General features: G+C 36.3%; 3 protein-coding genes across 3 annotated transcripts; 2 read left to right on the plus strand and 1 right to left on the minus strand.

The window, feature by feature from the left end:
• The first annotated feature begins 6,244 nt into the window (after window positions 1–6,244).
• LOC113359279 (blue copper protein-like) lies at window positions 6,245–6,568 on the plus strand. Its single transcript, XM_026602941.1, has one exon. It carries the CDS (start codon window positions 6,245–6,247, stop codon window positions 6,566–6,568), a length of 324 nt encoding a protein of 107 aa, XP_026458726.1.
• A 2,714-nt stretch (window positions 6,569–9,282) lies between these two features.
• LOC113359280 (stellacyanin-like) lies at window positions 9,283–11,050 on the plus strand. Its single transcript, XM_026602943.1, has 3 exons — window positions 9,283–9,504; window positions 9,625–9,753; window positions 10,970–11,050. The coding sequence occupies exons 1-3, from the start codon at window positions 9,283–9,285 to the stop codon at window positions 11,048–11,050; spliced, it is 432 nt and encodes a 143-aa protein (XP_026458728.1).
• A 1,397-nt stretch (window positions 11,051–12,447) lies between these two features.
• Window positions 12,448–14,738, minus strand: LOC113355824. The gene is made up of 4 exons (XM_026598777.1): window positions 14,209–14,738; window positions 13,999–14,113; window positions 13,773–13,887; window positions 12,448–13,633 (listed from the first exon to the last, which is right to left on the minus strand). The coding sequence occupies exons 1-4, from the start codon at window positions 14,307–14,309 to the stop codon at window positions 12,672–12,674; spliced, it is 1,293 nt and encodes a 430-aa protein (XP_026454562.1). The 5' UTR covers window positions 14,310–14,738; the 3' UTR covers window positions 12,448–12,671.
• Between the last annotated feature and the right edge of the window lie 934 nt (window positions 14,739–15,672).

Consider the following 15,672-nt stretch of genomic DNA (forward strand, 5'->3'; position numbering starts at 1 on the left):
TCAAGTTAGGTTTTGGTTTTCTTCAAAAAAAAAAAAACTCTTAATAATTAATTTCCTAAAGAAAACTCGCCAAAAAATAAATCCGTGTTAAAAAGGGATTTGGTGCATGGCACGCGCTTTTCGCATGTGTCAAAGCAAGAAGATGAAGAAAAGAAGACGGAAAGATGGTCGCTACTTGTATATTGAAAACAGATTTTAGAGTCGTATTTATGGGATGAAATACTTTCACATCAAGTTAGGTTTTGGTTTTCTTCAAAAACAAATAAAACACGTAAAAGGAATTTACCCATAAATAAAACTCTTAAGAATTAATTTTGCAATTAATTTCCGAAAGAAAACTCGCCAAAAAATAAATCCGTGTAGAAAAGGGACTTGGTGCATGGCATACGCGCATATCACATGTGTCAAAGCAAGAAGTTTTAGAAAAGAAGACGGAAAGATGGTCGCTTCTTTTATATTGAAAACAAATTCCGAGTTGTATTTATAGGATGAAATACTTGCAAATCAAGTTTGGTTTTGGTTTTCTTCAAAATCAAATAAAACACATAAAAGGAATTTACCCAGAAATAAAACTCTTAAGAATTAATTTTCTAAAGAAAATTCACCAAAAAATGAATCCGTGGAGAAAAGGGACTTGGTGCATGGCATACGCGCATATTGCATGTGTCAAAGCAAGAATATGAAGAAAAGAAGACGGAAAGATGGTCGCTTCTTGTATATTGAAAACAGATTTTCGAGTTGTATTTATAGGATTAAATACTTGCAAATCAAGTTAGGTTTTGGTTTTCTTCAAAAACAAATAAAACAAGTAAAATGAATTTACCCATAAATAAAACTCGTAAGAATTAATTTTGGAATTAATTTCCTAACGAAAACTCGCCAAAAAATAAATCTGTGTAGAAAAGGGACTTGGTGCATGGAATACACGCATATCGCATGGGTCAAAGCAAGAAGATGAAGAAAAGAAGACGAAAAGATGGTCGCTTCTTGTATATTGAAAACAGATTTTCGAGTTGTATTTATAGGATGAAATACTTGCAAATTAAGTTAGATTTTGGTTTTCTGCAAAAACAAATAAAACACATAAAAGGAATTTACCCAGAAATAAAACTCTTAGGAATTAATTTTGGAATTTAATTTCCTAAAGAAAACTCGCTAAAAAATAAATCCGTGTAGAAAAGGGACTTGGTGCATGGCATACGCGCATATCGCATGGGTCAAAGCAAAAAGATGAAGAAAAGAAGACGGAAAGATGGTCGCTTCTTGTATATTGAAAACAAATTTTTGAGTTGTATTTATAGGATGAAATACTTGCAAATCAATTAAGGTTTTGGTTTTCTTCAAAAACAAATAAAACACGTAAAAGTAATTTACCCAGAAAAAAACTCCTAAGAATTTATTTCCTAAAGAAAACTCGCCAAAAAATAAATCCGTGTAAAAAAGGGACTTGGTGCATGGCATACGCGCATATCGCATGGGTCAAAGCAAGAAGATGAAGAAAAGAAGATGGAAAGATGGTCGCTTCTTATATACTGAAAACAGATTTTCGAGTTGTATTTATAGGATGAAATACTTGCAAATCAAGTTAGGTTTTGGTTTTCTTCAAAAACAAATAAAACACGTAAAAGGAATTTACCCATAAATAAAACTCTTAAGAATTAATTTCTTAAAGAAAACTCGCTAAAAAATAAATCCGAGTAGAAAAGGGACTTGGTGCATGGCAAACGCGCATATCGCATGGGTCAAAGCAAGAAGATGAAGAAAAGAAGACGGAAAGATGGTCGCTTCCTGTATATTGAAAGCAGATTTTCGAGTTTTATTTATAGGATGAAATACTTGCAAATCAAGTTAGGTTTTGGTTTTCTTCAAAAAAAAAAACTCTTAATAATTAATTTCCTAAAGAAAACTCGCCAAAAAATAAATCCGTGTTAAAAAGGGATTTGGTGCATGGCACGCGCTTTTCGCATGTGTCAAAGCAAGAAGATGAAGAAAAGAAGACGGAAAGATGGTCGCTACTTGTATATTGAAAACAGATTTTAGAGTCGTATTTATGGGATGAAATACTTTCACATCAAGTTAGGTTTTGGTTTTCTTCAAAAACAAATAAAACACGTAAAAGGAATTTACCCATAAATAAAACTCTTAAGAATTAATTTTGCAATTAATTTCCGAAAGAAAACTCGACAAAAAATAAATCCGTGTAGAAAAGGGACTTGGTTCATGGCATACGCGCATATCACATGTGTCAAAGCAAGAAGATGTAGAAAAGAAGACGGAAAGATGGTCGCTTCTTGTATATTGAAAACAATTTCCGAGTTGTATTTATAGGATGAAATACTTGAAATCAAGTTTGGTTTTGGTTTTCTTCAAAATCAAATAAAACACATAAAAGGAATTTACCCAGAAATAAAACTCTTAACAATTAATTTTCTCAAGAAAATTCACCAAAAAATAAATCCGTGGAGAAAAGGGACTTGGTGCATGGCATACGCGCATATCGCATGTGTCAAAGCAAGAATATAAAGAAAAGAAGACGGAAAGATGGTCGCTTCTTGTATATTGAAAACAGATTTTCGAGTTGTATTTATAGGATTAAATACTTGCAAATCAAGTTAGGTTTTGGTTTTCTTCAAAAACAAATAAAACAAGTAAAAGGAATTTACCCATAAATAAAACTCGTAGGAATTAATTTTGGAATCAATTTCATAAAGAAAACTCGCCAAAAAATAAATCTGTGTAGAAAAGGGACTTGGTGCATGGAATACACGCATATCGCATGGGTCAAAGCAAGAAGATGAAGTAAAGAAGACGAAAAGATGGTCGCTTCTTGTATATTGAAAACTGATTTTCGAGTTGTATTTATAAGATGAAATACTTGCAAATCAAGTTAGATTTTGGTTTTCTGCAAAAACAAATAAAACACATAAAAGGAATTTACCCAGAAATAAAACTCTTAGGAATTAATTTTGGAATTAATTTCCTCAAGAAAACTCGCCAAAAAATAAATCCGTGTAGAAAAGGGACTTGGTGCATAGCATACGCGCATATCGCATGGGTCAAAGCAAGAAGATGAAGAAAAGAAGACGGAAAGATGGTCGCTTCTTGTATATTGAAAACAGATTTTCGAGTTGTATTTATAGGATGAAATACTTGCAAATCAGTTAAGGTTTTGGTTTTCTTCAAAAACAAATAAAACACGTAAAAGTAATTTACCCAGAAAAAAAACTCTTAAGAATTTATTTCCTAAAGAAAACTCGCCAAAAAATAAATCCGTGTAAAAAAGGGACTTGGTGCATGGCATACGCGCATATCGCATGGATCAAAGCAAGAAGATGAAGAAAAGAAGATGGAAAGATGGTCGTTTCTTATATACTGAAAACAGATTTTCGAGTTGTATTTATAGGATGAAATACTTGCAAATCAAGTTAGGTTTTGGTTTTCTTCAAAAACAAATAAAACACGTAAAAGGAATTTACCCATAAATAAAACTCTTAAGAATTAATTTCTTAAAGAAAACTCGCTAAAAAATAAATCCGAGTAGAAAAGGGACTTGGTGCATGGCAAACGCGCATATCGCATGGGTCAAAGCAAGAAGATGAAGAAAAGAAGACGGAAAGATGGTCGCTTCTTATATATTGAAAACAGATTTTCGAGTTGTATTTATAGGATATAATACTTGCAAATCAAGTTAGGTTTTGGTTTTCTTCCAAAACAAATAAAACACGTAAAAGGAATTTACCCATAAATAAAACTCTTAAGAAATGATTTTCTAAAGAAAACTCGTCAAAAAATAAATCTTTGTAGAAAAGGACGTGGTGCATGGCATACGCGCATATTGCATGGGTCAAAGCAAGAAGATGAAGAAAAGAAGACAGAAAGATGGTCGCTTCTTGTATATTGAAAACAGATATTCGAGTTGTATTTATAGGATGAAATACTTGCAAATAAGGTAGGTTTTGGTTTATGCAAAAACAAATAAAACATGTAAAAGGAATTTACCCATAAATAAAACTCTTAAGAATTAACTTTTGAATTAATTTCCTAAAGAAAACTCGCCAAAAAATAAATCCGTATAGAAAAGGGACTTGGTGCGTGGCATACGCGCATATCACATGGGTCAAAGCAAGAAGATGAAGAAACGAAGACGGAAAGATGGTCGCTTCTTGTGTATTGAAAACAGATTTTAGAGTTGTATTTATAGGATGAAATACTTGCAAATCAAGTTAGGTTTTGGTTTTCTTCCAAAACAAATAAAACTCGTAAAAGGAATTTACCCATAAATAAAACTCTTAAGAATTAATTTCTTAAAGAAAACTCGCTAAAAAATAAATCCGAGTAGAAAAGGGACTTGGTGCATGGCAAACGCGCATATCGCATGGGTCAAAGCAAGAAGATGAAGAAAAGAAGACGGAAAGATGGTCGCTTCTTATATATTGAAAACATATTTTCGAGTTGTATTTATAGGATGAAATACTTGCAAATCAAGTTAGGTTTTGGTTTTCTTCCAAAAAAAATAAAACACGTAAAAGGAATTTACCCATAAATAAAACTCTTAAGAAATGATTTTCTAAAGAAAACTCGTCAAAAAATAAATCTTTGTAGAAAAGGACGTGGTGCATGGCATACGCGCATATTGCATGGGTCAAAGCAAGAAGATGAAGAAAAGAAGACAGAAAGATGGTCGCTTCTTGTATATTGAAAACAGATATTCGAGTTGTATTTATAGGATGAAATACTTGCAAATAAGGTAGGTTTTGGTTTATGCAAAAACAAATAAAACATGTAAAAGGAATTTACCCATTAATAAAACTCTTAAGAATTAACTTTTGAATTAATTTCCTAAAGAAAACTCGCCAAAAAATAAATCCGTATAGAAAAGGGACTTGGTGCGTGGCATACGCGCATATCACATGGGTCAAAGCAAGAAGATGAAGAAACGAAGACGGAAAGATGGTCGCTTCTTGTATATTGAAAACAGATTTTCGAGTTGTATTTATAGGATGAAATACTTGCAAATAAGGTAGGTTTTGGTTTCTGCAAAAACAAATAAAACATGTAAAAGGAATTTACCCATAAACAAAACTCTTAAGAATTAATTTCCTAAAGAAAACTCGCCAAAAAATAAATCCGTGTAAAAAAGGGACTTGGTGCATGGCATACGCGCATATCGCATGGGTCAAAGCAAGAAGATGAAGAAAAGAAGACGAAAAGATGGTCGCTTCTTGTATATTGAAAACAGATTTTCGAGTTGTATTTATAGGATGAAATACTTGCAAATCAAGTTAGGTTTTGGTTTTCTTCAAAAAGAAATAAAACACGTAAAAGTAATTTACCCATAAACAAAACTCTTAAGAATTAATTTCCTAAAGAAAACTCGCCAAAAAATAAATCCGTGTAAAAAAGGGACTTGGTGCATGGCATACGCGCATATCGCATGGGTCAAAGCAAGAAGATGAAGAAAAGAAGACGAAAAGATGGTCGCTTCTTGTATATTGAAAACAGATTTTCGAGTTGTATTTATAGGATGAAATACTTGCAAATCAAGTTAGGTTTTGGTTTTTTTCAAAAACAAAATAAAACACGTAAAAGGAATTTACCCATAAATAAAACTCTTAAGAATTAATTTTGGAATTAATTTCCTAAAGAAAACTCGTTAAAAAATAAATCCATGTAGAAAAGGGACTTGGTGCATGGCATACGTCGCATATCGCATGGGTCAAAGCAAGAAGATGAAGAAAAGAAGATGGAAAGATGATCGATTCTTGTATATTGAAAACAAATTTTTGAATTTTATTTATAGGATGAAATACTTGCAAATCAAGTTAGGTTTTGGTCTGACAGGATTTTTACTTGTTTTCGTCACTGCATTTGCTTTGCTTCATCTTGCAACCTCTGACGACATTGAAGTCTTAGGCACATCAGGATGGACAGTACCAACCACGGGTAACAATCAGGTCTATCTTACCTGGGCTGCTGGAAGGAAATTCGAAGTCCGTGACACCCTAGGTAAGACACTTAACTTCTATCCCAGATTTGCAGATTGGTGTTTTTCCGCTCCTGTAAAGGTCCTAAGACAGAAAACTGTTTTGACCCAGAAAAAATAGTAAGAGCTAGATTTATATGTTGGTTTTGCTTTTCAATAGGTTTGTAGGAATTCGGCAGTTCAATTATCTAACTTTTCCTCCATTTCTGTTCCGCAGTCTTTAACTTTCCCACAAATGCACATGGTGTGGCAAAAGTATCAATGGGAGATTATGATAGCTGCACCACATCTAACCAAAACAACATCTGGACACAAGGTCCTGCGAGGATCCTTCTTAACTCGACTGGCCAACACTACTTCATCTGCACCATCAGTAAGCACTGTAATGAAGGACAGAAATTAGCCATCAATGTCACTAATGATTCTGATGCCGATACTCCATCTGGTTCCCCGCCTAAGACTACCACTCCGCCTATGACTACTACTCCACCTATGACTATTACTCCAGGCAACTCTGCTTCACACACCACTACTACCAGTTTCGCCCTGGCTATGTTGTTCATTTCCAACTTTTTCTTGCATTAGAATGATAAGTTCTAAATTTCAAAGCAGATTTTCTATTTGTGATCTCTGTCATTACTAGGATATCCAGTATAGTGCCAATATGTAGAGCATATGTTAACAGGTGTAATTGTTATTTTTCATTTAAAGAATAATGTGGCTAGATCTCTAGCTCATCAGATTGATTATAACGATTGTGATACTACTTATTTCATGTCCATTTTGTTGCTAAACTCTGCCAAAATCACCTATAACAAGAATCTACAAAATCTAAAAGATGAAAAAGGTTCTACATGACATACGTTTCCGACATAAATCTCATTATCCAATTTCAAACAAGTAATCGATAACAGTTCTAGGAGAGGATGTTTTTCAGTACATGTCCGGAACTCCTCTTCTCTGAGGTATGAGAACCACACCAACCATCTTTCCTGATGAGAAACAACAAAAACATAACCTAGCTGCATCTACAGAAGAAGGTCAGACCTATACTAAACCAAGCGAATATTGATCAAAGAATCTCTAGCTGGAGCTGTATAACATCCATCTACCAGCAAGAAAGAAATTGGATACATTTATACAGTATACATGGCATCCTACTGAAATTTGAAGTTTTTGAACCTTCATTATTTTTGCCTGCTCCAAGTCCTTGAATCTGAGACAGAGCTTACAGTAACTCGACCGGCCAGCACTAATTTAACTGCAGCAATGTGAGCTAGGCCAGAATTAAGCCAATTATGCCAGTGGCGATTCTGGACCTAAAACTCCAGTTACCAAACCGTCACTAATCTGGGGAACTCTGCCTCCCCGGCAGCTGTTGGCAGTCTATCCATATATTATCATGTTCATTTCCACTATTCATTTGTCTTTGTCGGTATATTCTAGTAATGACATATATTACAAAGCATTTACAAATAGAGCATATCCTTTATGTAGGTGAACACTGAACACATCTCCTAAACAACCTTCACCCAAGAAACCACCAAGGCAACACCAACTTGAAGCAACATGACTGAAATACGAGGAGAGACAAACACCCCCAACAAACTCCACAAACCACTACCAAATTTCGAAGCAACAACCCACCAAGAAAATCAGCACCCCATCAGGTCAGTGCCTCTAATTTTATTTACTGCAGGCTTAGATACACTAAATTAAGCAGGTGTAAGTGAAGTGCAGGCGTGACTTGGGTGGAAAATGTGTTCAGAAGCAATTCAGGATGCAGTTGCAGTCATCACTTGCACCCTGTTAAAAATCTCTAATCACCAGGTATTGGAGACCTAAGTAAAAAGATTTCAATTCCTACAAGGTATTATAGTCCTTTAGGGACTGTGCTCTATGGGGACAACATAGGATTTTTGGCACAACACCCTTATCACCACTTTGGGCACCAGTTGGCATGTGGGGGGAAGTTCCCCTACTCATCTGTACCTGGCTGCGCTAAAATTGGGACGATTGAGAGAAGATTAATGTCTCTTGCACAAAGAAATGACACACACATATGGAGAAATGGTCTAAATTCATTTCTAATTTCCAGCAAAAAAATGTAAATTATCAGCGAAATACATAGCTTGATCATGAATGGCCATTTATCTTTGCCTAGTTGATGAAGAATTTGCTTCTTCACAGTTGATGACAGTGTGGCAGATAAATTATGCAATGCCATAGTCTGAGTCTTTATCTATAGGAGCTTGCACCAAGAATTTCCTCTAAGTTATTTTACCATACCCCAAAAGCGGGTCCAAGTGAAGTGCAGGTATGACTTGTGTGTAAACAGAACAATGTGTCAAAAAGAAATTCAGGATGCAGCTAGCTCGAAAATCTCCATGGAATTCCTTAGTAATGGTTCCCCAGATTGGAATCATCATACCCTACAAGCCTAACCTTACACTCAAAATTCATAGATGTTATTACAGCCAAGACTTTGACGGTCAAGCCGATCAAGTCATGGAATATGACTAAACCTACTGTTTCATTCAAGTTGTTCACAGTTTCACACAGTACTTCTCCAACCATTGATTTTTTCAACAGATTTTCTCTATGCCCTTAGCGTCCACAATGGACGACTAAACCCAAATATAGTGTCCAGTTGATAGGCGTAGTGGGACGGACCATCGATCAAAATTTGATCAAAGACTAAAATTCAGACCAAATTTGGTCTGCGACCAAGACCAAATCCAAATATAGTCGGGCGTTTATATAGTCCACGCCCCATAACCAGGCGGACGTATAGTCCACGTCCCACCCCAGGCGGACGTATAGTCCACGCCCCACACCAGGCGAACGTATAATGCACGCCCGTCTTTTTTTTTTTTTAATCTTTTGTGTGGGGCGGGCTTAATACCTCCGCCCCACTCTTTACAAACTTCAAATGCATGGGGCGGGCATAATACCTCCGCCCCACTTTTTTTTATTTTTTTTTCTACACCGGACGAACGTATACTCCCCGCCCCACACCAGGCGTTGGTATAATGTCCGTCTGACCAAATTTAGTTTTTCCACCGTAGGGTCACACACCAGATTAAACCCAAAATTTGGTCTTTTTTTTCCTCTTTGGTCTTTGGTTATACCCGCACCACTGCAGTTGCTCTTACTAGCCCAGTTCTCTTTACAAGTCATCGAGAGATTATATATAGCTTCAAACCCTCCTCCTCTACTCACATTACATTTCCATAGCGTCATACACATTTACAAGGAGAACCTGCAGAGATCATAGAGTTGGAGAGAGAGAGAGAGAGATGACTTCTAATGTGGGTGTGACCAGTTTCTTACTTGTTTTTGTCACTTCATTTGCTTTGCTTCATCATGCAGCCTCTGAGACATATAATGTCTTAGAGACATTAGGATGGACAGTACCTGATAATGGAGATGCCTATCCTAACTGGGCAGCTAACAAGAAATTCAAAGTCGGTGACACTCTAGGTAAGCCACTCAACTTCCGTCCCAGGATTTTAGAAATGGTCAGAACTTCTGTTTCGTTCATCCAGAAAAAACAGCAAAAGCTTATATTTGTTTTGTTTCTCAAAAGGTCTATTGGTTTGCAGTTCAATTATCTAACTTTTCTCTCCATATTTTCGCAGTCTTCAACAAACCAAACCTCCATCATCAGACAAGGTCATGCAAATATCAATCTTACCTCGATTTGCCCACACTACTTCATCTGCACTATCGGTGAGCACTGTCAATTTGGACAGAAATTAACGATCAATGTCACTGATGATTCTGCAACCAAAACTCCATCTGGTTTCCCACCTACCACCGCCACTGCGCCTATGCCTACTAATCCAGGCAACTCTGCTTCACACACAGCTACAGGCAGTTTCGTGCTGGTTCTGTTGTTCATTTCCACTATTCTCTTACATTAGAATGTGATGTTCTCGATATCAAAAGAGAATTTTCTATCCATGATCTCTGTGATTTTACTAGGACATCCATTACAGTGCCATTGTAATCTGTTTGAAGATATAAAAGAATAATGCTGCTAGATCTCTAGCTTATCAGCTTGGCTATAATATGATGGTGATACTACTTATATCACGTCCATCTTGTTGCTTAGCTCGGCAAAAATCAGCTTTTGGATCTAAAGTATTCACTAATACAAACAAAATCCGAAAGAAGAAAAGGGTTTTACATGACGTATCTGTCCAACATAAAAATTAATCTCATCCACCAAACTCAACAATCAGAAAACAAGTAAACCATAACAGCACTAAGAGAGGATGTTTTAAGCACCTATCCCATCACCACCCTAAGCACGGTAAGAAATCAAAAACTAGGGCACCAATACAAACGATCAAACACATAATCTGGCTACATCTACAAAATAAGGTCAACCATACAGTACCAGGCAAATATTGGTAAAAAATCTCTAGTTGGGATCTATATGCCATTTACTTCGTCAGAAATGATGGCTTTAAGATTCAAAAAACCTCTGATCTCAAACTCCACTTTAATCCGTTCTTTTTTTACATGACATTAGCCTGTAATCAATTTTGTTAATTAAACCAAGAACTCACCTTCATTATGCTGGAACCATTTCATAAACAACCATCATCTAGAACTACAGAGGCTTATGTTTTCTAAAATTATCTGAATGGGTAAGAATTAACATATAAAATGAAAAATAACATTTGAGTTAGCAGCAGGACTCCAACAAAGGGGAGAAGACCCTCCATTCCCAAAGAGATTAGAAAAGCAATTTATACAGTCAACATGAAATCCTACTGAAATGTGAAATTCTTGAACCTTCATTTATTTTGCCCACTCCAAGCCCTTGAATCTGAGACAGACCTTACAGTAGCTCGACAGGCTAATACTACATTTGCAGCACCATGAACTAGGCCAGACATAACCATCAATGTCAGTAGCAATTCTGGACCTGAAACTCCATCTAGTTTCAGAACTCCACCTAAAACCACCACTGAGCCGGGGAACTCTGCTTACTCGGTAGCTGTTGGCAGTCTATCCCTCCTTATCATGTTCATTTCCACTATTGTCCTACGCTAGAATCTGTATCTCTAGAAACCTAGAAAATATATTCACTGTCTTTGTTTCCGGGGAACTCTGCTTACTCGGTAGCTGTTGGCAGTCTATCCCTCCTTATCATGTTCATTTCCACTATTGTCCTACACTAGAATCTGTATCTCCGGAAACCTAGAAAATATATTCATTGTCTTTGTTTGTGTATTTTAGTATGACATATATTAAAGCGGATCTACATACAGTGCATATCCCTTAAGGGTGAAACTGGGTTTTGTATAAAGTTTTAAGAGAATAATACTGTTGGATTTTTCCTATCAGATTTCTTGGCTAAAATTAGCTTCCTAAACATGGCCTATTACATCCAAAGAATGAATTAACACCACATTTGACAAATTTCAAAGGAAAGAAATGGTTGTGCAGGCATGTGTTTATACTTTATCGTTCAAAATGAAACATCAAATATTTAAACAGAATTAATCTAAGATAGTTCGTACGGGAGATGTTGTGAGTACCTGTAGAAAAATTCTTCCCTTCAAGGGTACGACGTTGCCATCCTGTCCACACACTGATACTACATATAACAGACCAAAAACATATTTAAATGCATTTACAGAAGCCAAGACCTATGCTAGAACTAGCGAACACAAATCATGTGAGGATCCTCCATATGAAATCTTAACTTAAATTTTGTTCCATAAGGCAGGTATTTTTGTTTCTTTCTTCCTATGCAGCCTTTGTTTACATGGCCTTGAGCCTATATTCAGTTTTGCTCATCAAACCAATAACTCACCTTCTTCTATGTAGATGAACACTGAACACATCTTCTAAACAACCTTCATTAAAATAATTCAGATAAAAAACACTCAAATGTTGAAGAAAAAAAATTGCAGATAGAAACATAAGAAGCAATGAAATTTTGACATACAGAATGGAGAACAGTCAGAATAGAGACAGAAAATTTGACCTTAACAGAAAAGTTAGAAAATGGAAAAGTGACACAGATGAACAACGCTAAAATTAGGGGGCTCAACCCCAGTTGGAGCATCTCCAAAAGAGCTATCTACTGTGGAGAGCCTTTTTGCTTAAGTAGACAGAAAAATTATAGGTGAAGAGACGATTACTTGTTGCCACTGCATGAAAGCTCTCTACTTTAGATAGCCCTTAAAATAAAGACTTCATATACGGATTTAGTAACAGATTATGCAGAGTCACAGTAAAGAGTTGCTCGATTTTTCTTTATTGACTCTACGGTAGCTACAAAACCCCATGTACTGAATCTCTTGGAGACGTTCTTACAAGCCAAACTTAACTCTGCAGTAACACAACTAACATCAGCAAAAAGTTAGCAACAGGCAACAAATAAAGTTAAACAGAATAATCATTTGTAATTGAGCTTAGCTCTAGAGACAGATACTGCAAAAAATGAATTTCTAATCCAATTTGTTATACACTTTGTCTAAATGAAACTTGGGGCCGCTGAGCTCTTTACACTTCACATTGTTGCAATTACAACTTATCAAAAATTACCACAAAAAAAAAGGAAAAATAGAAGAACTACAACAAGATCAATGTCAAAGAAGATTCATAGAGATATCTCCTTCGAGTAATCTCAAGATTTCAAAAAATTGATTATATGATTGATTTTCTACTTATCTGGCCTCTTCATTTTACCAAGAAACAAGTCTGGAGGAAAATTTCTCTGTTGAGGATAATGCACATCCTCGTCAGAGCTCCTAACATGTTCTTTCCGCTTCTTACTAGATGATGACTCTAAATGTAAACCCTCACCACCCTCAACAAACCCTTTTCTAGTTGAACCCAACGATTCATTAGCACCTTTTCCAGGAAAGAAACAGTACTCCTGAGATTTACCATACTGAATGTTTTCGAATTCTACACTTTGGCGACCGCTGGTTCCTGCCCCAGCACCAGAAGCTGATTGAATCCCCAACCGCAAGGATAAATCACAATCAGTCTCAGATGGGTTTTCAGGTTTGCTTGTCATAGATACTTGATTGGTTCTGTTTAAAGAATTCGCAGGTTTGTCAACAGGGAAGAGATTCTTCAAAACACCCTTCACAGGCGCTTCTACATACGACTGAATGCGAGGCGTGTCAAGAGTAGCAGTGTTAGAATGTAAGTATTGTGAAGTTCGAAAACCAAACTGAGGTCTTATAATTTCATGGGGAGTAACATCATACAAGGGATAAACTCGGCCAAAATTCAACGAGCAGTTTGCTGATGCGGGAAAATTTTGATTATCTACATGTCGAACGGGAGCCTCTACGGACAGTGGGACTCCTTGATGAATGGGTTGATGTTGATCCATTGCTGCACCGCTGCAAGATTCCCGACCCAAGAAATTTGTGTTCACGGTCATGGATCTTGGGAAATTTGAGTGGTAGGACATGAATTGTGGATTGGAAGTAGGACTGACAGAAGGAAGTGGCTGCAAATGCAAGGACCCTCCCCCATGGGTTATACTGTCTGGAACTCTTGGAGGTAGGGAAGATGGCTCTTGCTTGTTGGGACTGAGATAACATCTTGGATTATTATTCCTTTGGCTCCTTGAAGCTCTTCTTGGAGTGCAACCCAAAATTAGAGCAGCTGATCAAAATAGGGATAAAGGACAGACACAAATTACAAACAAACACATTTTCCCTTTCCACATTCTATCTACTTGGAATTCTGAAATATAAGACCAAAATGAAGAGAGGTAAAGCGAAACAAAGACATCGGGCAGTACCTTCTATACAAGGCTGTAAAAATTCTCCTGTTTCACTACCTTCTTCTCTTCTAATAATCGTATCAATGGCGTCATTCACCCGATCCCGTAAGGTTTTAACATCTGCATATTCAGCCTGAACACAAATTTATAATTATTATGCAAATAACAACAGAAAATGAAAAGGCTATTTTATTTTATTTTGAAAACCCACTGACCCAATGAGATTACAAAATGAGAAGATTACCTCAGAATTGGCTTTAGAATACATGATTTCTTCAGCTTTTAAGACAACCACAGGTAATTTTATTTGCCATTCTTTGTTTTTCTTTGTCAAAGAACTATGACTATCACTCACAACTCTGATCAATCAAACACATTGCAAAAATTAACACCCGAAATAAAAAATTTAACAAAATTAGAAACTGAAAACATTCACAAACAAATGAAAAATTACCTGAAAATTTCTTGAATGAGAGTACCTCTCATGGGTTGATGTCTATCACTATGCCAAGCTCTTCTAACACACTCATATGGCCTTGGACCTGGTCTTGGCATCTCTTCTTCACTCACTGTATTCTCAAACAAAACCAGCTGAGATTTCAAATTGAAACAAACCCCACTCTACAATGAGAGAACTTCCTTGTTTCTTTCCCCTTCCCCTTCCACTTCCACCCCCCACTCTCTCTTTTTTTTTTCAGCTCTTGAAAATCCCCCAAACTTTTCAGAGACCCTTTGCTAAAGAAAACCCCTAAATTTTTAAGTGAGGGTTTTTTCACTTTTTTTTTCTCCTCCTCTTTTTCTTTTTGTAGAGACCAGTGAAAGACAGTTAGTTGGATGTTTGTGTTGTTGTGGGGGATGGATGATGGGGTTTTAAAATTAAGCAGATAGAGCTCTCAATTCATTCATTCATTACTTTTTCTCTCCTCCTTCTCTTTCTTTCTTTCATCAGTCAATTATTATTATTGTTTCAGCAGAGCAGCAGGGAGCTACTAAAACAAGGGAGCTCTCAGCTAGGGTCTGATGATTGATGGGTTTGGTTTGGTTCTGGGTTATGTCCCCTACATAACACTTGGCTTCAACCCAGTACATCATTACAAAAACCAACACCCCCTATACCCTACCTTTTTACAGTGACTTTACAAACAAAAACAAAAAACCATTGCTCTCACTCTCTTTATCTCTTAGACTCTGTATATTATCTCTAGCTATAGCCTCTTGGATCTATCTAGTATATGATCTGGGGAGCCCTAACCATAATCAGAGGGAAAAAGTTGATAGATTTTGTTATGTCATTGTCGGTGGCACCATCTGAGTTGAGAGTAGCCCAGCTCCCCCTGACCTCTCTATAGTTGAACAAATACTTTCATGGATGTTTTTTCTTTTCTTTTTTCTTTTGTGTATTTTTTTTTCCATTTTGATTGGATATAAAATGAGACATCAAGGTGACATTAAACTTGGGGAATCAGAAAAGTCCCTAACCATTAGTTTTTTCTTTGTAAAATGAGAGATATCACAATGGTCATGTGGTCACTGCTACTCTTGAGAGGGGGATGGGGGGCCTGGTTGCTGTTTGAAAGCTCTTTTTGGAGTTTAAAAGCTAACATTTTGTTTGCATATTCTTTTTACTATTTAGCAATGCTGTTCTTTCAAAAATCAAGATCAGCAGACACTATTTGTGGTATGTAAAAAACATACTTTTTCTGTTGATGATGATCATTGTACCATATCTGCTGCTGATAGTATACCTTATTTGTAGCAAGCACGGGGGGTCATGGTTTCATGCTTATCCAAGATGGAGTCGGAGAAAGCAATTCCAGTGGAAAGACAAATGGTCAACTTGGATGGTCAAACGCTCAAATAAGGAGCCTTTGCTCATCCAACCCAACATTGATTGTCATGATTTCATGCTTATCCAATA

Source organism: Papaver somniferum, chromosome 3, assembly GCF_003573695.1.
Source record: "Papaver somniferum cultivar HN1 chromosome 3, ASM357369v1, whole genome shotgun sequence".
NCBI classification, from domain to species: domain Eukaryota; kingdom Viridiplantae; phylum Streptophyta; class Magnoliopsida; order Ranunculales; family Papaveraceae; genus Papaver; species Papaver somniferum.